This window comes from Balearica regulorum, chromosome 3, assembly GCF_011004875.1.
Source record: "Balearica regulorum gibbericeps isolate bBalReg1 chromosome 3, bBalReg1.pri, whole genome shotgun sequence".
Taxonomy (NCBI): Eukaryota; Metazoa; Chordata; class Aves; order Gruiformes; family Gruidae; genus Balearica; species Balearica regulorum.
The window spans coordinates 112,818,253-112,842,942 of record NC_046186.1 but is presented as its reverse complement, the minus strand read 5'-3'; the positions used below and the strand labels follow the sequence as shown (position 1 = coordinate 112,842,942).

The window sequence follows — 24,690 nt, the reverse complement described above, 5'->3', positions numbered from 1 at the left end:
AAAGACAGATGAGGTAGTTACAGACTCCAAAGAGAATCCTTTGGAAGAAATGTTTGAAGCATGGAGCAGAGAAATATCCCAGATGACATTTGTTTTGTTTCTCATTTCGAAGCACTCACAGCCTAGAGGAGTTAGAAAAGAAGGGGTATGTTAACCGGTTTTAGAGTCACCTTTGGAAAAGAAATGCAGCCCAAGTACTGAAGAGTCACTCCACCTCTCTGCCTCATGAGCTGCTGAGGACACCTTTGCTTATTAACACTGATTAGTTTGAAACAATAGGCCTCTTTCCAGAAGTCCTATATGCAAAAAAAAAAAAAAAAAAAAAAATCAAAAGTTGATTTTTTTTTTCACAGTAAAGATTGTTGACTGATTCTTAAAGGCAGGCTGTCTTCTCTTATAACGCCTGGGTTTGACTGCTGCAGAAGCAGCTGGGGAGAGCTAGCTGCCAAATGGGATCACAGAAGAAACACAGAGTTTGTTTAAAACAACAAGATACTTAGATGGCCTAATGCCAGTGGCACAGGCGAGATAAGGGGAGAACTGTCATTATATGTGCCAAAGGGAAGACCACCAATCCTCAAGGAAAAGATCCACCATTCTGACACCTCCCGATCAGACAGGCAATGAGAAGAAACACCAGCGAGTTAACGTTTAGAATAAGTGAACAAAGTGTCAGCTCTGTTGCACTTAAAATTGCCCTGTCCTGGCTGTTTGAAACACCTTATTTATTTCTATTTTTATTTGGAACCCCACCTGCAATTCCCAGGCTGGAGAATGGGGACAGTCACTTTTGCCAGTCCAGAAAATATCCAGTTGGATGAGCTTGTACTATTTGCAACTGAAGTTGAGACATTTTCTCACTCAAAGAGACTAGGCAGCAATTTAAATGAACTTAGAGAGAAGCTCACAACAATAGAAGTGGTGTTTAACCACCTATTTACATGGTTTGCAATCACAGATGGTAGCGGTGTCTCAAGGGAAAAAGTATTGCCAGCTCTCTAAATTTAGCTGCTCATGTACACACTAATTTTGGGGAGTGTGCTAAGTCCTAAGGATTCCAGGATTTGAAATTCGTAAAACTGTCCTGAAAATGGAGGGTATCTCCCATTATCATCTTTGAAATTAAACTGCCTTTAAACAACATGATCACTGTTCCCCACACAGACTTCATGTAGAGCTAAGACTGCTCCAAGTGCCAAAATGTGCCTTTTTTCACCATTTCCTCCAAGGAAATCAGAGGGAGGGAAGGCAAGAGGCTGATCAAAGTGCTACAGGGACTGAATGGTGAAAGATGAGATATGCAATGCATAGGAAACTGGTGCAGGAGGCAAGCCTCCTCTCATATTCTTGGGAACGGCAAAGGCAGGAGGTAGTGCAGGTACCCAGGGACGCAATAAGGATGTGAGGGATGAGATACCATGAATGGCAAGGCAGGTAAACCACGAGGGCAGGCGAATATGTGGAGTGGGACATGCACTGGCAATGTGAAAAGAGTTTTGTCACATGGGGAAGAGACAGGATAGGCAAAGGGGAACTAACTAGATCTAAGAGAGCTTCTCAAGCAGTGAGGTGAAGATGAGGGGGTTCTGCCTCCTTATCACAGTGTATGTGAAGCCTACCAACAGCTCAGGGCTACAGCTGGCTGCTGCTGTTCTTGCATCCAGATTGAGATTTAAGCATGGGGTGGCAGCTGAGCAGCAGTATCTCTGCTTATGGAGCAATGGATGAGACCCCAGAGGAGAACGTCAGCTAGTCCTGGAGTCAGCTGCCTTATCTCAATCCAGTCTGGAGGCCAGCTGTCCAAGTACAGCTTCTTAATCCTGGGCTGGGGAGGTTGCAACTGTCAGCATCCTTCAGAGCTCAGGTGGTGCCTGCTGCCTCCCAGCACTGGAAGGGAGAAGGTGTGCTCAAACTCCTCCTCAGCTTCCTAGGAACCAAAAGGCAGCTAGAGCAGCTTCCTATACACTCCTCAAAAGTCGTTTGGACACAGAATTTAGGGGTGGGCTGATCTGCATCTGTCCTTGGGGACCCTTAAAGAATTGCCACATGAACTACAGGAAAAGAGCCGACGGAAAGGTCTTGGAGTCAACATCTGTCATGCGGAAAGGAAAGCATCGGTCCAGGTTGGAAGTCTCTAAGAACCACAAAGACACTTAGCCCAACAAACACAACTTTTGAACCAGTTTGTCCCTTTCAGAGCAACAGTCTTGCAGTAGTTTTCACCACCACAATGTCCAGATTCAGACCCACTCAAAGAGAAGGAGTGGAAGAGCAAGAGATACTTTTCATCATGAAGAGGTAGCATAGGGATGGGATTATATCACCCATATGGCTGTCTTACAGGGCATTTCTCTCTTACATTCTGTCATCACTGTAACAAGAGTGTTTAAACAGTGAAAGAGGTGATGCAACATAATTCCTCCACTTACCTGTCCCTCAACACTGGCAAAAAAGTATGGGAAAGGCGGACAAAGTCAGGTTCACACCAGGCACTTTGTCAATGTGGGTATACATCAACAGGATACTCCTAATGCAGATGTGCTGGCATCTGCAAAATTGCACCTTTGTCAGTATAGCTTATTTTCAGCCAACCCGCTCCCACCAAAACCTTCTCCACTGAAAGTGAATGTGTGCTGGCATAACTACATTTACCCAATCCATGCTAGCTTAATCCAAGCATTTACAGTAACATTTTCACAGAAATCACATCTCATTAGCTCCTTCCTGTGGGAAGGAGGCTGGGGAGAGAGTGATAAATTGGAAACATCTCCCATTCTGCATAGAAAGAAAGTGAAAAGAGCCAAGAGACCAAGTTATAAAAAGATGGCTTTTGTATGTATATACAATTGATGTGCAGTTGCTCACTGAAGTAGAGCATGAGATCCTAGCAACGGCCACCTGTCTTTCCAATGCTAATGACCTCTGTATCGTAAAGGAGTGGCAAATGCTCATTTCAATCCTCATTTTGGATTCTGAGGTGAACAAGTGAACATGTACAATGGGAAGTAGAAGCAAGAACATCTCTTTCAGGATGTAAAACCTGTTCTTGGACCCTTCTGATGAATACAATTTGCCTAGGAGTCTGATGCTGAAAGGGATTTTTATTTCACTAGTATTGATTTACATGGACTTACCCCAGCTGAAGAATTTAAGGAACCTTACCAAACATAAAAGGAAAAATAGGGCAACTAACTTTTTAGCCCATAGCCCCATGATCACTTTTCGTGTCGACAGCCCTCCGTCAGTTGTTTTTTTTTCCCTGCTGACCCTAGCTTGCCAGTGCTGTCAGTTGTGCAAATGGAGAGTGAAGCAAAGCAGGAAATGGACCAAAGCTGAAAACAACTTTCTTTCTCCCGGTGCAGGTCCATGCAGCCACATGAACACCGGCAATGGCATCAGGTGGGGGCTGGAGGGTACCTCTTAGAGAACCGACCCTAACTTGACCATGAAAGCTTGGGCAAATGGCTTTGGGAAATGGCTGCTTGCCACTTTCTTTGAGCTTTCTAGTTGAGGTGGGTTTTTTTGACAACTGATTTTGGACATATTTACATTTATAATTGCAGTCATTATAAGTGAAACACAATAAATAAATGCAATATAAATGTAATCTACAGAGGTTTTTTTTTTAGAATTGCACTGTAACTAGTTTTAATATTAATTTATTACATTTCCGTATATATAAAAAGAGAGCTATTTTCACATTTATTTAATTTTCCAACTGTTCCTCAACAATATGTGGATTCCATAGTAATTATTACAGCATTAGATGATGTTAAAAAATCTGCAAATTTACTATTTTTAATACTCTTTGTATACTACTGTAACATCAGGATTCCAGCCGTTAGCACCAATTAATTTGTTCAGTATTAAATTGTAAAAGCCATATTGATCATGAAATAAAACTTCCCATAAAACCCAGGCAACAGCAACATGTCCAGTTATTCTGGTATAGAGCCCAAATTTGGTGGTTTAACAGGACTGGTTTAGAAATCAATATCCCACCTTATAGAATCTGAACAGCAAAGAATTCAGTGTCTTTTAATAATGTATTTCAGCAGTTTACCACCCACCTATGTTTTTAAAATGAGCATCTTCCTTCTAGTTTGACCTTTGTTACTTTATCTTCCAGCACCTAGACCCATATCTTTTTGCCTGTCAGATTAAAAACCCATCTTGCTCTCTTCAGGCAAGTGCTCCTAATAGCAATCGTGCCACTTTTAGTATTGTCTGTAATGACAGACTGCATTTCTTCAAGCTTATTCTACAAGGCAGGTTTTACAGAATCAAACAATTCCTGTATCACTTCTCCTTTTTTAGGTTTTGAAAATATTTTTTAAAAATTTCCATACAGGACTTGGATATGATGACTGGTAGTGATCTCACCAGTAAAAAAGACCTCCCCTCTGCTCACATCTTCATTTTCCTGCTGATAGATCAAAGAAGATTTTTTTTTTTTTTTCTTTTGCTGTGGCAGCATAATGAGAACTTACATGCAGCTAATTATTTCCCCTAGTTCCCACCTCTCCCACCTCATTTTGGGAGACAGTACCTTCCAGGGTACAGTTACTGCCACTCTGTGCGTGTGACTTATATTCTTCGTACTTGAAACACGACCTTGTCCCTGGCTGAATGCAATAATTAGTTTGAATGCAAGCAACTCATCAAGTGATCCAGATCTTTCTGCAGAGCTGGCCTGCCAGTGTTATTTTATCAAGCCCCATCATCCTGTCACTGCAAACTTTCTCCTCAGTGATTTCTTTTTTTATTCCTGACAGCCACTAATGACATGGAATAGTGCTCAGCTAAGGGCAGGAGATCAGGAATCCTAATGAGAAACATCTCCACTTGTAAGAAATACCAACATATAAACATTTTGTTTGGTTAGTTGGTTTTCAATTTATTAGTAATTTTAACTAGAAGAAAGTCTTCCTGAAGTCTATATAAATCAACCATCTTTATCGATCAGACTTTTGAACTTAGAAGAACAGTATCAAGTTTACTCAGCAAGCATGGTTCTATATATAAACATGATAAGTAGCATTAGATAGATTACTGCCCTTTAAATTTTATGTATGGAGCTACTTATCAACTAGTCATTGTTTTTGTCTGAAACGGGCAGGTTAGAGTTTATAAATACCCAGTTATTCTGTTTGTTCCCTGGTGAAACTAAAAATTGTTTTTTTTAAAAAATAGAACAATAGAAATTTTTGTTCCTAAAATAGACCTTGAAACATTAGTGTTTTGGAATCTATGAACTAAAAATTATTAGAGCTACTGATTTTAAATCTACTTTCACAAATTCCATTTTCTCTGGAATCTGCTGTTCTATTAAAATCTCTACTGAACATGGAAAAAAATAACATCGAGTAGAGTCTACTTAAGGAAATCATCCCTTCTAATGTCGCTTTGAGAAAAGCAAATCCTTGCTCTTCCTGATTTCTGTGCTCAATAAGAGGACTGCCAAATAGGATTAGGCTGCTGGTTAATTCAGTCCAAGTATTTCTGGCACTGCACAGTGCTTTTTTTAAAAAATAAAGCTGATCAACAAATTGCAGCTAAAAATTTTGTCTAGACAGTAAAGTGTCCTGTTCACTCATGTTCTTGGGGCATATCGAAAGAAACTGATGTCACTGAATGATTGTGGGAAGAGACTGGTAATGCCTATGCTGAATCTTCTCAAGGAGGGTGTGTTGGCCCCTCCATCTCCATCCCTGCACCCACCGGGATGCTCTGTGGGCAGGCAGGAGGCAGCGCAGGTCCAGCCTGCCCGAGCATGTCCTGCGGCATGCAGACCCACCGGCCAGGTCCTGTGAGCTTCAGAAAGCACCACCCACCCTGTCTGGGGTTACACTGTCTGAGGTTGCTTATAGAAGGGTGAATCTGGTATTAAGGGAGCCTCAGGCAGGGCACATATACCTACAGAAATCAGTATTTGGAAGGAAGCATTTGTCGTAACTCTACTGGGAACACCCTCCTATGCAGTAATACCTCCGTGTCACAACTTCTTTCTTCCAACACCCATACTTATCCCATGCCATTTTCACATCTGCCTGAGCTTTCTATATGTTTTCTTGTCTGTATCCTGTGCTTATACACCTTCTGCAGAGTATTTTACTTTGGACTCACGCTTTCCTAAAGCCCTGAGCACCACCAGTGACCCCTTCTTCTTTAACCTTAACACCCAAACTGACTCTTCTCCCAGAAGACTGGACCAAAGGTTCATTTCAATAGAAGACAGTAACTACAGTCACTTAACTACAGAAGGTCTTCATACAGCCTGGTGTTTTCCACTGCAGCTATACTGAGAAGGGCAGTATATCCCTGCAAACATGGGAAATAAGGATACTTAATGACAATTTAAACTAACTTTGATTTCCCTTTTCCTCTGAGATGCAAGTCAGTTTTGGACAAGGGCTCCAGGGGCTCTGTATACCAAGTGCTGAGTCCAGCTTATTTCTCAAGTGAGATCTGTTACCACAAGCATTTCCAAGCAAGGCCAAGGAGCAAGGCTGCTCTGCCACTGAAAAGCTGCAGGTGCCTAAAATTTCTGGAATTTAGAAACAGTGTAATACACAGCTGGATCAGTAAAAAAATCCTTGCTATCCAACTCTTGACAGTCAGCGCCTCTGGGGGAAGGCAGGTAGATTTGGAGCAGCTTAGGAGTGGAGAGCAGACAAACAGGTCCACTGTCACATAACAGAGGCAAAGCCAGAGAGACAGAAATGTGTGGTCACTGTATGGAAACCAAACCGCAACAAACGCAAGGGGATTTCCAAAGCCAAAGCAACAAAGAGATACATGATCGTAACTCCACAAGAGGGACAAGTCCTGAGGTCCTGCCTCAGGTGAGCTTCCAGTGGGAGTCTGCCTATATCTAGATGGAGTAAAACTGCCTACAGATTGGCCCAGTGTAAGATACCAACAAAGATGCTTGAACCAATTTGCCCAGGGAAGGTAACGCTTGCTGGTACCTCCACTGTCTCTCCACTCCAGTCATAATTTGTGGCTTGATTGCATGTGTTCAATGAGGCAGCCCTGCACTTCCTACCCCAAGGCTGCAGGATGCGCGAATGAGTCTCTGAGATGAGCCCTGGCATCCACCTTTTTCACACATCACACGTTCACCATCTGCATTCTCATCTTCGGCCATGCTGCCACCCCTCACCCAGGTTGCTGGGAGGTTTAGAAAGGCAGATGTTTTCAGTCTCTGTGGGGTCTGGTTGCAGGGGCTTTGGAAGTTACAGTACCTTAGGCCAGTGTTGTCTGGGATTCAATATTGCATTAAGTGGTGACACATTGTGGGCAGGTGGGATCTATTATTGCATTATGGAGGCTGCTGCTTCCCTGAACAGGCTATGTTTTGTGTGTGAAGCGGGCCCACACCTGCTGGAGCTGGGACCTGGAAATGCGGAGGACGGAAGGCATGAGTCTGTGGTTTCCTGCCGTGAGGGGCATGTGCCTGCGGTGGGGCATGCGCACGGGACTGCTCTCCGCTGAACGGCTGCGCTGTATGAAAGTGCCACCAACGTGAGGGTAGTGTTCTGTCTCCAGGGTTGAGGAGGAGAAAACGGAGGACGCCAGTCTTCTCAGGGGGCTGTACCTCGGGAGGGAGTGCTGAGAAGGCCTGTCCTCCTCCAACTGAAAAAGACCAAGAAGAGTGGAGGAAAAGGTGTCAGGCAAAGACTTGACTCGCCCCTGGTTTGTGATGCGCATGCTGCAGACATCTTCGCCGGAGGATGAAAAATGCTTTTGCTCTACGCGGGGCTTACTTACTGCTCTGTGTCTATAAATTCCCAGGGACCCTACGGGCACCACGGGAGCCTGCCATTACAGGGGGCCTGCCATGCTCTCCCCAGCCACACGCGGACACGAGCCACCACCAGCAGTGCCAGGCTCTGCTACGTCAGTCCCCTCCTCTGGCTCTTCCACCTCTCTGCTCCTCTGGCATCACTCATCTTGACATGTCATTAGGCTATTCATAAATCTTGCACATAGGTAACAGTCAAACTCTGAACACACTTGGAAACCACGGGTACGAGAAAAGGTGAAACACCTGCTGCTAAAATGATTATATGTATTTAAAAGCGAGGGATTCTCAGGGCTCTTTCAAGCATTAAAATTTGCTCCAGAGATTTGCAAAGGCAAATTTGGGGTCTGTTAGTGGACTTTCCTTTTTTTTTCCTCACACTTACACTGCTGGCCTCCCGATACACTTTCATATTGAATACCTGCAGGGGGAGCGTTAATGCTTCCAGTTTTGGTGAGTGGAGGACAGGCAGCAGCTGGAAAGGCAGGCAGAATATAATCCTCCTTTCAGTGAGAAATGCAAAACACAGAGCCACAGGAGGACATGAGGAGAAGATGCACTCTTAGGTCCCTTTTCTGCTTCTAAGATCCTGGGATGGTCAGGAGAAGGAGGGAAGTATACTCACAGAGGACAGCTTGTGCCAGGATGAGAACACAGTCCCTACCTTCCCTTTATGCACTGAATGGAAGAGAGAGGCATTACCGGAATGACTTCAGATTCTTCACCCTGAAAATGCTAAGCCCTTCCTCCCCTTTCCACCTCTGCTATGAAACTAGTGCTTTCACAGGGGTCAGCAACCTCAATTTCCAAAACCAGACCATTTTTCCTGGAATTACATTTTTCCTTTCAAATCCATTCCCTTCCTTGTGTTGCATTTCTTTTCAGGAAGTCTCTGCAGGTTTCAAAATGTAATTGGGAAATGTGAAAAGGCAATACTGTATTTTCTTAAGCCAACACTGCTCTCCTTACCTTACTAGAGATGTTGCCCTTGCAAATGAGATGAGAAGAAGAGCTGAACTTCATCCAGTCTCATCTCTTTTTTGTCACGTTCAATATCTTTACAGTGCTTTGAGGCAGGTATCTTACCTTCATAAGCACCTGAGAACTACTCAACTCGTGGTGGGCATTAAATGTGAAAAGCAATTATTCACAGTCCTAAATGTACTGCATGTCACTGTATAGATCAGACTCTCAGATAATAATAATGTCTGACAGAGTATTTGAGAGAGACGAAGAAATTCTAGACAGCAACTCTAATTTCTCATAAAGACAACCATCTCTTTTTTGCGTAGATGGTGTAGGAATTCAGTCCTGGGTGTACTGTTTGTAGGCTGCACAACTAAGTATACTGGAATTCTTTTTATTACTTTTTGCTCTATGTTTGGGCTCAGCATATTATATGATTTCCAATGTATATATCATCCCAACATGGTAAAGACTTCTCACATCAAAAAAGATCACTCCAACTACCCAGACAGACCTCCTTTACAGCACAGGACCAAGGACCTTGCCCAGGCCATGAAAGGGCAAACGTCAACACCTCACCAGCAAGTGCACTTAGGTATTGCTGCCTCCTGGCTGAAGCTGAGGTTACAGACATGTCACTTTTCTGCACTCATGCTCTAATGCTTAAATTACACATTCTGTGCTGGAGGTGCTGCCCCCTTTTATCCCTTTGCCCTTGGCAGCAATCAGGGTGGACCACCTTCCATCAGGCCTATTCTGCTGTTTGGACAGGAGCAGTATGACACCTCTCATGTGAAGTCCCCCAAAAATGTGATGTTGATAGAGCTCAATACATTTTAAAGATATAAAATGTAATTAGGAATTTCTACTGAACTTAAGGTTTTGATTGTATATATATCTATTTTGACTGTATATATATAACGAGCATACATCAGCATTACTTCTCTTATAGTATCATCCTTTTGCTGATCCTTTATTCCTAACACATGGATGGACAGGGACCCTGAATCTAAATAGCGTAAGGGACAGAGACCAACTCTACATACGTCCTTCTCCATCAGCTGGCAAGCTCTTCTCATGTGGAGGGAAGCCAAAATCACATCACCTACAACAGGTACCAAGTGCAGCTCAACAGGAATTACACTGAGTGAGGGGCAATGAGTCTGCCCCTTTCTGCAAATGCCCATTTCTCACCACTGAGAAATTGTCCCTTGGGTCCCTTCAGAGTGGCCCACAGACAATGTTGTAGAAGGGAAAGGAAACCCAAGACACATAGCACCTTTTCATACCTCATTTTTCCTGCCACCTTCTTCCCCCAGCCTACCTCATCTGCCCAGTGTTATGAACCTAAGATCCTACTGTGGTTTACTTCTACTCATCGCTCAATTATTTCAGCCCATCTTTTCTTTATTCTGCCTCAGAGCCAGTGAAGTTGCAGTTTCTGTCCTCTCCTCCTGCTGTCTATAGGCACTCTGGGAGTAACAAGGATTTCTCTCATCATTGCTCCAGGGTCTGGGGCCACAGAGGCCACCGGTCCCAAAATATAACCCAGAGAAAGCCCTGCTCAGCTTTCAGTCCTCAGTGCAAATCAGAGTTCCTCCAGATAACAGACCCGGGGCAACCCAGGGCTCTACACCACATGAATCACAGATGCAGCAGAGATCACCCAAAACGCTAGAGTTCTGTCCTGGTTGTGAGGCAACCCTCTCCTGTGTCTCTGTGTCCCTTTCCGAGGAATAATCATCACCAACTCAAATCAATGGAGGAAGAGAACAGCGTACTGGGGTCGCTGAAGTGGTCAAGAGGACACGCTGTGCTGTTCCCAAGGGTATCAGGCAATGTCACAACTATAGCATCCCTCAGATGAGGCAGTGATGAAGTTCAGGAGCATGGGGGCACCAGTGGGCTCAGCACCAGAACAGAGAATGTTTTCTTGGCTCAGTGAGGGTCTCAGCACAGTTTTTTACAGAAGAAACCCAGTGATTATAGGTAAAGTTGGACTCCCAGGTGAAGCTGGCCCAGGCAGCCTGTGCAATGTGCTTCTGACTGCCTCCTGTCTCACCCACGGTATTACCAACGCAAGTCTTCACGCTGAGCATCCTTGCGTGATCTCTCAGCAGAGATGCCAATGGTGGGGTATGGCTGGGAAGGGCTGATAAGCTCCACAGCTGCTGCCCTCTCAGGGTCAAGACATGGACAACTTTAAATAAGTCCATTTGTGGCATTCTCCTGGCTGTAGAAGGCTGGCTCTGGGAGAACAGAGGCCTAATACAGCACCAAGGGAGATTAGTTTAAAGTGATTCTAACTACACAGCTAAGTTGGTGAGGAAATAGACCTTTCCTAAAAGATGAACTCTGGGTTCTGGGACACAGTGTAAGCAAAATGCTCTTTGAACTCTGCAGAATATATCCAAGAATAGGTAAGGAAGAGTTAATATGATCTCCCACTATTGCTTCACTTTTCTTTTGTTTTCTGAGGCAACGACATTTGGACAGGCATGTTTTAGGCAGGCAAGTCTCAAAACATTTTGTACAATGCCAATTGCACTAGCAGCAAGGGAGATTCACAGTCAAGAAATACCTATGAGCACAGACCTACAGTCAGAAGTAATTGCTAAAACTCACAAATGTATGAACATCTGTATTTCTTTCCAGCACAGCAGGCAGCAGTAAGTTGCCATCTCTGTCAAATGTCAGTGAATGTACTCAGCATATTTAAGAACGAGACAGATTTTTAAATTATAATGCTAGGTGTGGATATAAATGATTTCCAACAATAACAGCAATCCTATGTCAGGATTAATATGTAAACAGAAGTGCAGGTTCAATCTTTTTTTCCCCACTCATTTTTAGCTATTTCTATAGCTTTATCTGCATTAGTGCATAAAAATAAGTTGAGATTTATTAGTACATTCCTGAAATGCATACATTAAGGTAAACCCTAAGAGCTCCATTAAACAGCTTTCTGGGTGCTCAGTGCTGCACTGAGTGGTGCATAGACACAGAAGAGCCTGAACAGGACATGGTTTCATTTCAGACCTGTTCTCCCTCTATGCCAGGGTTTCCTGTGAGGTCTACGTTCCACTGCAGCTGCCTTCTTGTCAGCTGAAACTGGGAGATATCTAATATGTGAGAATATTTGGGTCCCAAAATTCCCCCAGGCTATTCAGAGCCTCCTCTGTACTTGACTTTCCCCCACAGCAGCATCTGTTCATACTGTGTTCCCTCTTACGCCCACAAAGTTTCATGAGGACACCACCATCCCTCACACTTGCACCACAATATCTTCCTTCCAACAGATTAATACATTTGAACAAACATCTGAGCTCTAAATGAGGATAACTTGGGGAACTACAGGCTAGTCAGCCTGGAAAGGGCATGGAGCAAATCCTTCTGGAAGCCATTTCCAAACATACGAAGGAGAAGAAGGTGACTGACAGCAGTCAGCATGGATATATGAAGGGGAAATCATGCCTGATGAACCTGATAGCTTTCTGTGATGAGATGACTGGGTGGGAGGTTGTTTACCTCGACTTTAGTAAGGTTTTTGACACTGTTTCCCATAACATCCTGATAGACAAAATGATGAGATACGGGCTAGATAAGTAGACAGTGAGTTGGACTGAAAACTGCCTGAGCTGCTGGGCTCAAAGCATTGTGCTTGGGGAAACAAAGTCCAGCTGGAGGCCAGTCACTAGTGGTGTAGCCAGGGGTTGGTACTGGGGCCACTGCTTTTTAACAACTTCATTAATGACCTGGATGATGGGACAGAGTGTACCCTCAGCAGGTTCACAGATGATACAAAACTAGGAGGAGTGGCTGACAGACTAGAGGGTTGTGCTGATAATCAAAGGTGCCTGGATAGGCTGGTGAAATAGGCAAAAAAGGAATTTCATGAAGTTCAACAAAGGGAAGTGTAAAATCCTGCAACTGGGAAGGAAGAGAACATGCTGGGGGTCAGCTGTCTGGAGAGCAGATTGACAGAGAAGTACCTGGAGAAGTGTCCTGGTGGACACTAAGCTGCACACAAACCAGCAAGGTGCCTTTGTGGCAAACAGGGCCAACAGCCTCCTGGGCTGCATTAGGAGTGTTGCCAGCAGGTCGAGGGAGGTTATCCTTCCTCTCTACTCAGCACTGGTGAGGCCACATCTGGAGTACGGTGTTCCAGTTCTGGGCTGCCCAGTACGAGAGAGACATGGACATGCTGGAGATAGACCAGCGAAGGGTGACAAAGATGATGAATGGACTGGAGCACCTCTCATTTGAGGAAACGCTGAGAGAGCTGGGACTGTTTAGTCTGGAGAAGAGAAGGCACAGGAGGGTTCTTACCAACATTTATAAATACCTGATGGGAAAAAGAAGATGGATCCAGACTCTTCTTAGTGGTGTCCAGTGAAAAGACAAGAAGAAATGGGCAGAAATTGAAATACAGGTAATTCCCTTTAAACATAAGAAGGTTTTTTTACCTTAAGGGTGATTGAACACTGAACAGGTTGCCCAGAGAAGTTGCGGAGTCTCCATCCTCAGAGATACTCTGATTGGACACCGTCCTGAGCAACCTGCTCTAGTTAATCCATCTTGAAGCAGAGGGTGGGACGAGATGATCTCTAGAGGTCTGTTCCAACCTCAACCATGCTGTGATTCTATGATAATCCAGAGGTCACTCTCTTTTTGCCAGTAACAAATAATGGCTTATATACTGGAGCCAGACAATGGAGGAACAGAAGAAAGCATGAGAGCAGGAATTATCTATTTGCTCTCAGTACTCTACTAGACACCAATAGATGACCACCAGTTTTTGGGAGACCAGAATGAGGTCCCAAATCAGTACAACAAGGCCTATGACCTTAGTCATAGCAGTTCTGCATGTAGTGCCATTTTTACCTATCTTAAAGGCTCAGTTCATAGTCAAAGATAAGGAATATTTACTCACACACAACACCCTATCTAATCACAGTTTCAATCAAACCCAGAGGAAGCCCAAGCCTGAGCTACAGGAAACATCTATCATTGCTAGTGAGGCCTTCACTATTTTCATTAGTTAAGTCCTTGGTCAACTTCTTTTTAGCGTCCCAACCAACTGCCCCTCCATCTCTGCTGCACCTAAGGAGAACAGGCTTCTGCTTTCTTTTAGGCAGCAAGTCATTTTTCCTTTAGAGTCAGCAGTTGGTTTTGTGATAGCAAATGAAAAAATGAGTGTCACTGCAAAGCTGTGTATATAGAGGCAACTGAAGGATCCAGACATCAAAGGAAGCACAACTAAATCCTGGCCAGCCAAAAAGTCCAGTGTTGGTCTGTATGTACAAAATGAGGACCAGAGGAGTAACTACAGGGTATTTCAGAAAATAGGAGCAAACCCCCCCCCCCCAGTCTGCTGGAGAACCAAGACTGTCTAATATATTAGAAGTGATCACCCTCAATCCCATTAATTTACCTTTTTTGCCTACTTTTTAAGTATCACTGTGCAGTGATAAGCAGCCTTCATACTGCATCATACCCAACTCCCCCAGTCATTTCATATAGCAGTATTACAGGCTGTGGCCAAGGCGGCACCTCCAGCCTTCTTTAGCTATGCTAAATATGTCAATGAAGTGTTCCTGCTGGTTCTTGCAGCTGGTTCTTACCAGTTGGCTCTTACCACGTTCATCGCATCTTGCACATCTTGCACTGACCAGCCTAGTAAGTGTACAGACAGAGTGAATTCAGACACAGAGCCTTCCAACTCTGCTGATCTTGCCTATGCAATCTCTAGATATCTGGGGCATTCAACATATTGGCTTTATACAGCAAACACCTCCACCTAGGAACCTTGCAACTGGATGCAGTCTCCATGAGAAGCATGCCTCAGCACGACAGTCCCACCAGTGCCTGCTGTCAGTATTTCTATCCTTCCTGTAAATGCTGCAGCCTCATACACCTTAGCAAGGAACGCCTTGCCTGGCAGGCAAGGATTTAGTTTGATTCTTTTTATATAGTTTCTTGTATCATTCACATTTTGCTGCCAAAACCAACGGTCCTTTTTTTCTTGTACCTCTCTGGGATCAAGGGAAGAGAAGAATCTGGGGAAGGCTTGAGCAGAAAGATGTACTTTTAACGTGCTCCAGTCCAGTGAACACTCCCTTAGAGAATAAGCTCAAAAGGCAATGGGAAATGGAGTTACCACCTTCTGGAGGAGAACAAGCAGACTGCATGAATGCCTGCCGTAGGAGGGTATCACTGTGTACATGACCCAAAACTTGCCTGCTCTTTGCTGCGCTTATGGATCCCACATGCATGAGACATCTTCATTAACATAAAAATACAAAAAGCCCTCAGAAGAACACTTTTATTGTCTCTTGCAGTGAGCACTCTGGGACAGCCTTCTTCTGAATGTCTGAGAAATGAAGATTAGATATGACAGAGGAACTCTGAGCTTAACAGTATATCATGTTTTTCTAGGTAATCTAATAAATTACCTCCCACTAAAAACTTAACTTCTTTGTATCTTCAGAGGACCATAGAAAAAAAGCAAAAACGAAAGGAAAAAAGGCCTCTACAACTATCTGGAAAAAACACAGTAGGTAAAGAACATTTCTGTGATTAAATATTTGGTAACAACAATGCCAGTCACTGCAGTAAGGTTGATGGGTTGTGTGTGATGGTTACTCTGAGCTTTTTATTAGGTATTTAGAAGAAAGTTTAATTTCAGGGAGTTATTTTATGATTTGCAATGCTGCAGGCCTGCCCAGTGCTGATGTGTGATTAGATTAGAGGGCATTCTCTTGTCATACACTGCTGTTGCTGCTGAGAAACTATGTGGAGAAGATTTGCTAGCAACACCTCCATACAACTAAGCGATTATTAAAAAAACACTGTGGGAGAGCAATAAAAGAACTGATTAAAGATACCCATAACCACAACTGTGCTCTCCTCTTGTCCCTGTGCCGAAACGGCTGAGAGATCTTGATTAACAGAGTGTCCTTAGTAGGGGACAACGTTACTAGCTATAGGGAGCACTTCTAAGGTGTTCACAACATTTGCAAGCACTGTCAGAAAGTTTCACAAGAGCATCCATGCTTGGAATCATGGGCTTCTCCAGCACAGCTGAGGTTTCCTAAGATGACGCTATGCTAGGCAACAAGATACAGACCCAGGGATCTTACCTGTCTCTGAGGACCAGTAGGTTCAGATTCTCGTCTCCTTTGTCGGATAGCTGGTGTTGAATGTAGGGGGGAGTGGGCTAGACTTCCTGTCTGCTGTTCATGTTTACTGTCAGATACTGTTTGAGAAGGTCCTTCATGTCTGTGGGAACTGTCCTCCTCAGTCACAGGCTGCATACCCCGACTTCGCCCATCATGCGTCTTCGGCCTGACTGCAGCATCTGCCCCCAAGCGCCTTCTCTCCTCACCCTCCTCAATAGGTCTTAGTTCCTCAGGCTCCTCATCCGTGGTTCCAGAGGTGCTTGGTTCAGCACCTGGGTGAAAGTCCTTCAGCTCTGTCTCCTTATCAATGATAACCCACTCCTTGCTATCAAAGTCCTCCTCCTCTGCGAGTGGCACTGAACGGAAGGCATTGCTGAGGGCTTCGTGTTCCACCGAAGCAGACACATCCATCCTACCACTTGCCTGCCGGTCGGCCTGGCCAGTATCAATGGACAGCATCTGGGCTGGCTGGGAGGAGCATACAAGCCGTGATGGAGAGCCAGGTAAATCCATTCGAGATCTAAAGACAGAACATGAAGCCATTAAAAATACATCAGGTTTGTGGTTAAAGTTAGGGGTCATAAGAGTTGAGAGAAAACCTGTATAGTCCTTCTTACTCATTTCTTGGTATGCTTCAGAAAGACAAGCTTAAGCAAAAATATTTCTTTAGAACCTACAATGGCATAAAGATGTTCCCCCTTAAAGTGCTTCAGGATGACGGCCAATTCAGTATCTGTCTTCCTTGTAGATCACAGGATGATAACCAATTCCCCCAACACCACCAATATATTCTTTCACCTTTGGTAAGTTCTACTGGTTTGTGAAAATAAAAACCAACAACAAACCAACACCAAAACACCCCTAAATCCTAAATCTACCATCTGACTTAACAGTGTCTCTGCTGGGCCCCTATAACCTCTTCAGCTGCACTGTGCTATCTCTGTGGTGGACACTGAGGCCTCTAAAGCAGCCACACAAGTTCTTCAAAGACAGCAAGAATCTTTGATCCCATTGTGCAAAATACTTTGGAGGAGGAGGAAGGAAATATGGCAAGTATCCTTTTACAAAGGGTAGTATAATGGTCAGTGGCTCACAGTCTAAAGAGCAGCAGCTTCTGCAGCCATGCAGAAATACCCCTCAAAGAGGTCCTGGAAGCTCCCTGTGCCCCAGCAGCCCTGGCAGCATCTCAGCTGGAAAAGCCAGCGGCACTTCTGTTTTTCTGCTCCACATTGTTATGATCCATGCTTCTTGTTTGGCCTGCACCTGCTGCTTGCTTTGTTTTTCTATCACGGCAGCTAGCAGCTTGCTGCACAAAACCAGAGTGTCTGCTGCCCAGAAAAAGACAGCTGCAGTGTGCTTCATGAAAGGATTTCAACAAGGACCATACAGGAGCCTTGCAGACTCTTCTGGGAAAAGCCTTCCATGTGTGAGAAAGCATGAGGGGAAACAGAAGTGACTGACCATTGAGTGAGGGTTGCTAAGCAAAACTGGGTATCTTTAACACAGTGGAAGGTCAGAGTTGAGATGGAAAGAATTACAAGCAAAAATGAAAAATTTTTGATGAAGAAAGGGGAAGTAGAGAAGCAGGTGAACCAAAGGTTGATGTAGAGAACGTTGTGATCAAAACCAAAGATCTCAGTAAAAGCCATCTGATGGATCCAAAAGAAACAAGGCTGTATTTGTTCAAGTCTTAAAAATATATTATTGTGAATAGGGAACACTAAGTATGCAAAGTAAGAATGAAAAATGGCCTATACTGTGTGTGTGAAGAACTGCATTTTAAAGAGCTGTTGCTAAAAAAATAAAAGAAACTCTGGCTTTAGCCAGTGTCTTCATCCATTCCCCACCAGAGGAGACTCCTGGAATGGAAGAATTTACTCCAGAAAGCCAGAAGAATTTCCCAGTGCTGGGAGTCATGTCTGTGTTGTGAAAAGATGAAAACAGAATAAAGAGAAGACTGTGTGGCAGTGGGATTGTATTTGCACCATACTTGGTGCAGGCTACTTAGAAAATGAAAAAAGATCTTGATTTTAAAAACAGGAGCTGAGGGAAAAAGGCGGGAGAAAGGGATGTGTTTTGGGTAATACACATTATCTATATTAAGTTACCATGATGCTGAGTAGACAAGGAAGAGTGGGAGAAAAAAAGGAAGAAGTTAAAAGCATTCAGTGAATATACAGGACTAGTGTTGCTGACTGCTATAAATGGCTTTTTTCCCTTCCTATTTTAAAGAGCAAGAAAAGGAAGAGGTAGCAAGACCCAAGATTTATTATTGAAACCCTAAATTATTAATACCAACACAATCTTTCCTGAATTACAGAGAAATATTACAGCTTCCCCCAGCCACTCAGAATAAAACAGTACCTAACAAACTGGGAGTAGTGCTAGGGGCTCATCCTCTCTCTAGTTCTTTTTGATCCTCCTTCATTTCCAGCTACCGTCTCCTTGTGACTGTTCCTCTTGGCTGAGGTCTGTCAGATTCCCTCTGAGAAGAAGGCCTGTCTCTCTCCTGCCTCTTTTAGAGGGGCCGTTTCACCAGTGTGTCCTGCAACCACAGCCCATGCCCTGACTTTCAATGGGAAGAGGAAGACAGAGTAACAAAGGATGGGAAGGGGGTTACCAGCACCAAGGGCTTATGTCTTGTAACACATGTTCTCCAGCACACAGTAGTTTAAAAAGCTTCTTTTCATTATTTTTACTATTCTTGGGGTTTTTTTGTCTATGTCTTTGCTGTGGATCTGAGAGAAAGTATTCCTGTTACCCTCAAAAGCAGGGTGTAATGTGTACTTTTCACATGCAAACATATGCAATGCTATATGCTGAAAAATTAATACTATTATTACTATTAATGAAAAATAATGACATAATGAAACCCACCAGATCAGGATCTGCTTGCTAGCTCCCAGAATTTATGCATCCCTGTATGTATCCTAACAAGATCCATTCTTCCTTCCCATGTCTGGCCAGCCAAAAGCTTTGTGACTGTTTATCTCTGACCTGATGGTTTGCCCTCCCTCTAACAAATGTCCCTCCTTCCATCTGTGGAGTTCTTCCCATCCAGGGACAGGATGAGAATCATTCCCACTAATTCTCTTTATTAACAGACATGAGTGTCTCATCAGAAAGATCGTAAAGCCCCTGAACACCTCCACCCAGAAATGAACTTCCAGTGCCTGCTGATCTAATGATTAGGTTGGTCTCAACAGTCAATCCTCAAGACACTGCTAAAAGCAGTAGGAGGCTACAGAGGATGAGCAAACCTTCTTTCGTGCAGATCTGCTTTGCCATCAGCAGTGGAGAGGCGTTCTGACTCAGGGCTGTTCACACGGCGGTATCTTAGGGAGCGCACTTGTGCAGTAGGGGACTCCGGAGGCACTCGGACAGGGGAACTGGGGCAGACACCATTTCTCTGCTCCTCTTCCACCATGCACTGAGTCTGTAGGGGGCAAACACAGAAAATCTCAAAATCTTACCAAAGACTAATTTCTCATCCTTCACTGTTGCTCTGTGCCTTCTTCCAGGATACAGTTTCAGCTGCATTTTCACAATCTACACAAGCGATGTTTGAAAGAATGCAAGGGCCCATAGTATTAAAACAAGGTATGGATTTTAAATCAGTTCAAATATTTAAACATCTTTACAATGGGGCCTTTACATTTCAATTACCCTGAATAGTTGATCCAGAGGAGTTATCATGGGCTAACCTCCTGCATGCACATTTGTCTAATGGCTTATCCAAGATGTCTAAGAGCCCTTGTTGTCAATATTTGTCTAAGCAGGGTCCATGCATTATATTGCAATGTACATACTTTTACTTCTGATGAACTTGATATGACTAAGCCATCTCCTAATTCCCAGCGTGGTTGGGGTTTTTTGTTTTGTTTTGTTAAATCTTGGTCCCCTAAACAAAGTCTTCCAGGACATATACTCAACCACAACATCTGGACGAGCTTTCCACAGACCCAAGGTCATGCAGGGACCTGAACATCCTCGTGGACACTTATGAGCATTGAGTGTTCATACTCTACCTGTAAATATTTTCTGTTTTCCTATGGCCTTAGTGAATTTGATTTTTTTTTTAATTTAGCAGCAGACAAAGGAGCAAAAGTAGGTGACTAACAGCTGCCTTCTGCCTTCCACTGTGCTGCATCCCCTTGGAAGAGAAGACCTGCTTTGGCAAAAGCATAGAGGCAGAATGGTCCAAAGGCTACAGCAGCAGTCTAGGATTTGCATTCAACCCTGTTGTGCTGCTAGCCATACAACAGCAGCTGCAACACAGTGCTTCTGTGTGGGGATGTGCACTGAGGTGCGAGTGCAAGTTCCTAGTACGGAGAGTGTTCACCATTCTCTGCAACATGCCCTACGTTCACTTGTCCTCTATTAATGCCAGAGGGTCTGAATATAAGCAGACATCTTAGTAAAATGCTGCTGATCAAGACAGTTCCCTTTGTGCGTGTACTGTGTATATGGCAAATCAGTCAGTGTCAATAAATTAGTAGATCTAAACCATCCAGGCTGGGTTTGGAAGGCATAATTAAGGAGCCTTTGCATCTATGGAGATTGAAAGAGAACTTTTGGGCATTACAAGAAAAGCAGAATAGATGATAATGATTTAATCTGTAATCCATTCAGGCCAGGAAAAGGTTAGTGACAAAGGCCAAATGTGTTTGTGAAAGGAGCAAAGTGCTGATGTAACTGTAGGGTAACAGGCAGCTTGGCAAGATCCAAGAGCAGACAACTGGGGGAGGGTATAGGAGAGAAGGAAGAGGCTTCTGAAAAAATACAGAATGAGAACTTTGATCCCATGGAGGAAGGAGAACCTGAAGGAGGATTTAGAAGGTCAGTGACAGTAAGCAAGGAAACTGTCCTTACCACAGAAATGGGAGAAGTGGGACAGGAGGACATCTGAACTGTGTGAACAGAGAAATAAGGATGATCTCAGAGAGGTAGTGGGGAGAAAAAACATGGCAAGATCTACTCATCACCTAAATACAAAGAGCAAGACAGGGAGAGCCAGAGTTACTTCTAGTGCTACAAGACTGGAAGATGAAGGATGGTGAAGCTGTGAACAGCAGAAGGGTGTTTTACACACCAGCTGCCCTTGCGGTTCTGAAAGACACAAGGGATGCCTGAGATTACAAGCAGAGGTGAAGCTGTGCCCTTACGTATCAAATCTGCAGCCTCCTTTTTTTCTTCATGTGGTGACTATGACTTAAATAAAAACCAATTCTCTCTCCGAGAACAGTCAGACGATAATAAGCCAGCAGAGCGAAAGGACAGGCAGGAGTCAGACTAAAGATAACAAGTCTCACAGAGAGAAAGGACAGACTTCTTTAGCTTTGGAGAGCGTGATGCCCTGGGCTCTATCTCATAGACTGCTGCGTAGCTATAGAGCTTGTCAGAACTGATGTGCTGATTGCCACGCTGACTAAATCCCTAAGCTCCTTTGCCAGTAAACTGACAAGAAATAGCATATCCCTTAGCAGGAGATTCACCTGGTCATGCTGTGGATCTTGTAGAAACCTCACTGCCTCTAGCTGCTGTTATGACAGGGCTTGTGAATGGGTACGTAAGACATGATGTACAACTAGCACACAGAAAGGACATTCAGGACTCCCTTGTGCACACCTCAGTCTATCTGAAGAGCATCAAGGTACCTGGTGGTTCAAAGGAACACAAAACCACATAGGAGTTACCAGGATTTTTTTGTAATACTCTTTTTTTTTTTAATGTTGTGGAAACAGAACTGTTCCACTCTGCCAGGCTTTTTTTATTTCATGTGTCTTCAAATGAGAAGTTTAACATGCTAGTCCACAAATGTCCATTAAAGACAGGTTTGTGAAGTGAATCTGATATAACCTGATATTATTTTAAGTCTGTTTGCTGAAGGTTTTTCTGCTAACAGATTCTGTATGTATCTGATGTCACGCCATGTGACATTCTGATTTTTAAATAAGAATTGAGATCAACACAAATACTAATTTACTTACTATATGTAAGTTGATCTAATAAATAAACTAACTAAAACTGGTGGATTCTCATACTTAACATTTACTATGGAATCATCATTCAATGGGGATGCCTCTAAGAAATTAGGTAACATTTGCAAGAAAGGAGTAAGAAACAGATTAGGGATTATGAGGAAAACCAACTGAAGTATACACTTTATGCAAGCTAAAAAGTCTAATATGATCTTGGAATGCAGAAATATGAGAATATTAAGTGATAGTTTCTCTCACTCTTCACAGGGGTGAAATCATTATTAGATGCTCTTTATAGATTGTGCTATCTTTAGAAAAGAAAGTTAGAAAAATGGAAGAGAAAAGTTAGTGATGATTCAAGTTTTAGAAAAATATGGCTTATGAAGAAATGTCTGATGAAATTTATTTACCCAAGAAGTTAGGACACAATAAAATTTTGGTTTATAATTTCCAAACCTGGGACATTTCTGATATTTTATCAGCTACGCAAAGACTAGAATTCCATTGCTTCAAATATCAAGATCCTAGATAATGATAAAATGATTGCACAAAAGATTCACTCTAGCATTATTGGCTCCCAAAATGTCATTTGCGTAAAGATCCAAATTAATCCTAATGGCTTTTAGTCTCTGAAAAAATTCTTTGCAATTTCCCATTTCCACAGGGAAATTCCACAGTGCTTTCTAGGCTGCACTACGTAGGATGCTACATCAACGGATCCAAACGGCTTCTAGCAGCCTATGAATCCACTGCCCTGAATCCAACAGCCACAGGAGACAAATAAATGTTCTTTACTTTGCTGATGCTGATCCTGAGTTTGTTGCGATTCACATCTGTCTCTTCCCAAACTTCAGCCTCGTTGAAAGCGGTGTTTGGAGCCTGACCAAGACCCTCCACTGGCCTGCCTGACAGAATGGGAGGAGCATTCTCTTGATCACTCAGATGTTCGCCCTGTAGGACATCCTCAGTGTTCTCACGAAGCAAGTCCCCAGGTACCGGAGTGACATTAACCACCCTATGAAAGAGAAAAGAGGAAAGGTAAAATTATTAGTATTTAAAGAAGGAGGCTTATCACACTGCCCCACAGAAATTCCTTAGCAGCTTTTAGCATATTACCAGGTTGAAAAAAAACAGGCAGTCCAGCATTATCCCAGATATTACAACCTGAAGCAGAATAGGAGGACTCCACCTAACATATAGTTACAAAGACAGTGGGATGGATCCATGAAAACATCTTGGGACCCTTGATACACAGGCTGCAAACTTCTTCAGAAGTGCCCATTACGCAGTATTTAGCTTAGAAGAAACTTCCCCTCTTTGCATGAGCAAATGAGGCTTAATAGGCATTAGAGCTTTTATATACTATAATATTAAGCTTTTTATTTCTATAATATTACTAAGGATTATTGTGATCTCCTAATGTCAGCCCCTCAAAAGCACCAAGACAGACCAGAGAACTAAGCCTTATCAACTTTTGTTTGGACTCATTTCCGTCTTTGAGCACAAGCTCTGTGTACCTTTGCACTAGCACATGAAACACCTTATAAAGGTCGAGGAGCTGTGTTCGAGGCGCGACCAGTGCACGCACTCTGCTGTGTTCAGCTCACTATCAATCACAAATGCACCCCACAGCAAGGCAACAACTGCCTCACAGCAGGCACTCTCACAGAAGCTCTAGCCATGCGTGCCATGTAATATGCAAAACATAGAAGCATACAGGCTCCATCAATCCTGGCCAAAGGACGCCAGACATCCCTTAACGTGACTCCAACCCACACACTCATCCCCAGTAGAAAATGTATTTTCAGGACAGCAAGGGTCTGAAACTGGGTTCCACCAACTTAGATATATGTTAATATATATATATAAAGTCAAATCAAGTGGTGGCTGCCTTGCAGCTCCAACTTCCCAGGATCATAATGGCCTTGAAATCTTTCAGAAATGAACTTGTTACTGTGCTTGGTATTGAGGATGTCCTTAGTCTGACTGGCGCAACTGCAATACTCACCCAAACATGGCTGCTGTTTGCCTGGTGTTTTGCTGCGGTGGAGTAGAGGTGCTAGTGGACAACAAGATATCTGTACCAGCCTTCTCCCAGTCAAAGGCTTCATTTTCAGTGATGCCTCTTTCTTTCATGCTGTTCTCGAAAACGGACATGATTAGCTGAAACAAATTTACAAAAACAATTTATGTTAAGTAGCTGAGGGTGGCTCTCACAAAAAATCTAAAGTACGAGCATGAGAATCAAGTGCAGCTTATAATCTCCATCTTGCCTACAAAAGGTACCAAGAAATGAAAGCAAATATCATAAAATCATATCAGTTGTTTCTCAGGCTGCTTTTGGCTTGTTAACTGAAATTTCTTTAAATCTACAAAAGAAGTGCATGCAACATTTTGACACTGATTTGATGAAATCTTGCAGTTGGCTTGTCACTCTAACGCTTTAACTTCAGCTCAGCTTTCCTGTAGATTAGACATATGCAGAATAGTACATTTCATATGTAGAGTTCAGGGGCTGCCAGAAGACATAAACACAACAGGAAAACACAGTTCTAGGATGCAGACTCGTTGCAGCGTCTGGCTCAAATACAGCTTGGTCAGGAGCCCTATGACAGGCTTATGTACAATGTGGTCTGCCTTATTTGGCTGCAGAAGAAAATAAAACTGTAAAAGGGATGATACAATTTTCTTTATAAGATGGCAGGTACAAATGCTCATGCTGATACGGTTTATGCTTGTTGCTTTCTAAGAACAG

General features: G+C 43.4%; 1 protein-coding gene across 5 annotated transcripts in view; it reads right to left on the bottom strand.

Moving 5' to 3' along the window:
* TTBK1 (tau tubulin kinase 1) overlaps positions 1-24,690 on the bottom strand; it is a 119,875-nt gene that overhangs the window by 21,062 nt on the left and 74,123 nt on the right. For all 5 annotated transcript variants that reach the window (XM_075749513.1, XM_075749515.1, XM_075749514.1 and 2 more), the window contains 4 exons: positions 23,944-24,098; positions 22,731-22,950; positions 19,215-19,390; positions 15,916-16,474 (listed from right to left, as the gene is read on the bottom strand). In XM_075749513.1, coding sequence (XP_075605628.1) covers positions 15,916-16,474; positions 19,215-19,390; positions 22,731-22,950; positions 23,944-24,098 — 1,110 coding nt within the window. The remainder of the gene's footprint in view (positions 1-15,915; positions 16,475-19,214; positions 19,391-22,730; positions 22,951-23,943; positions 24,099-24,690) is intronic.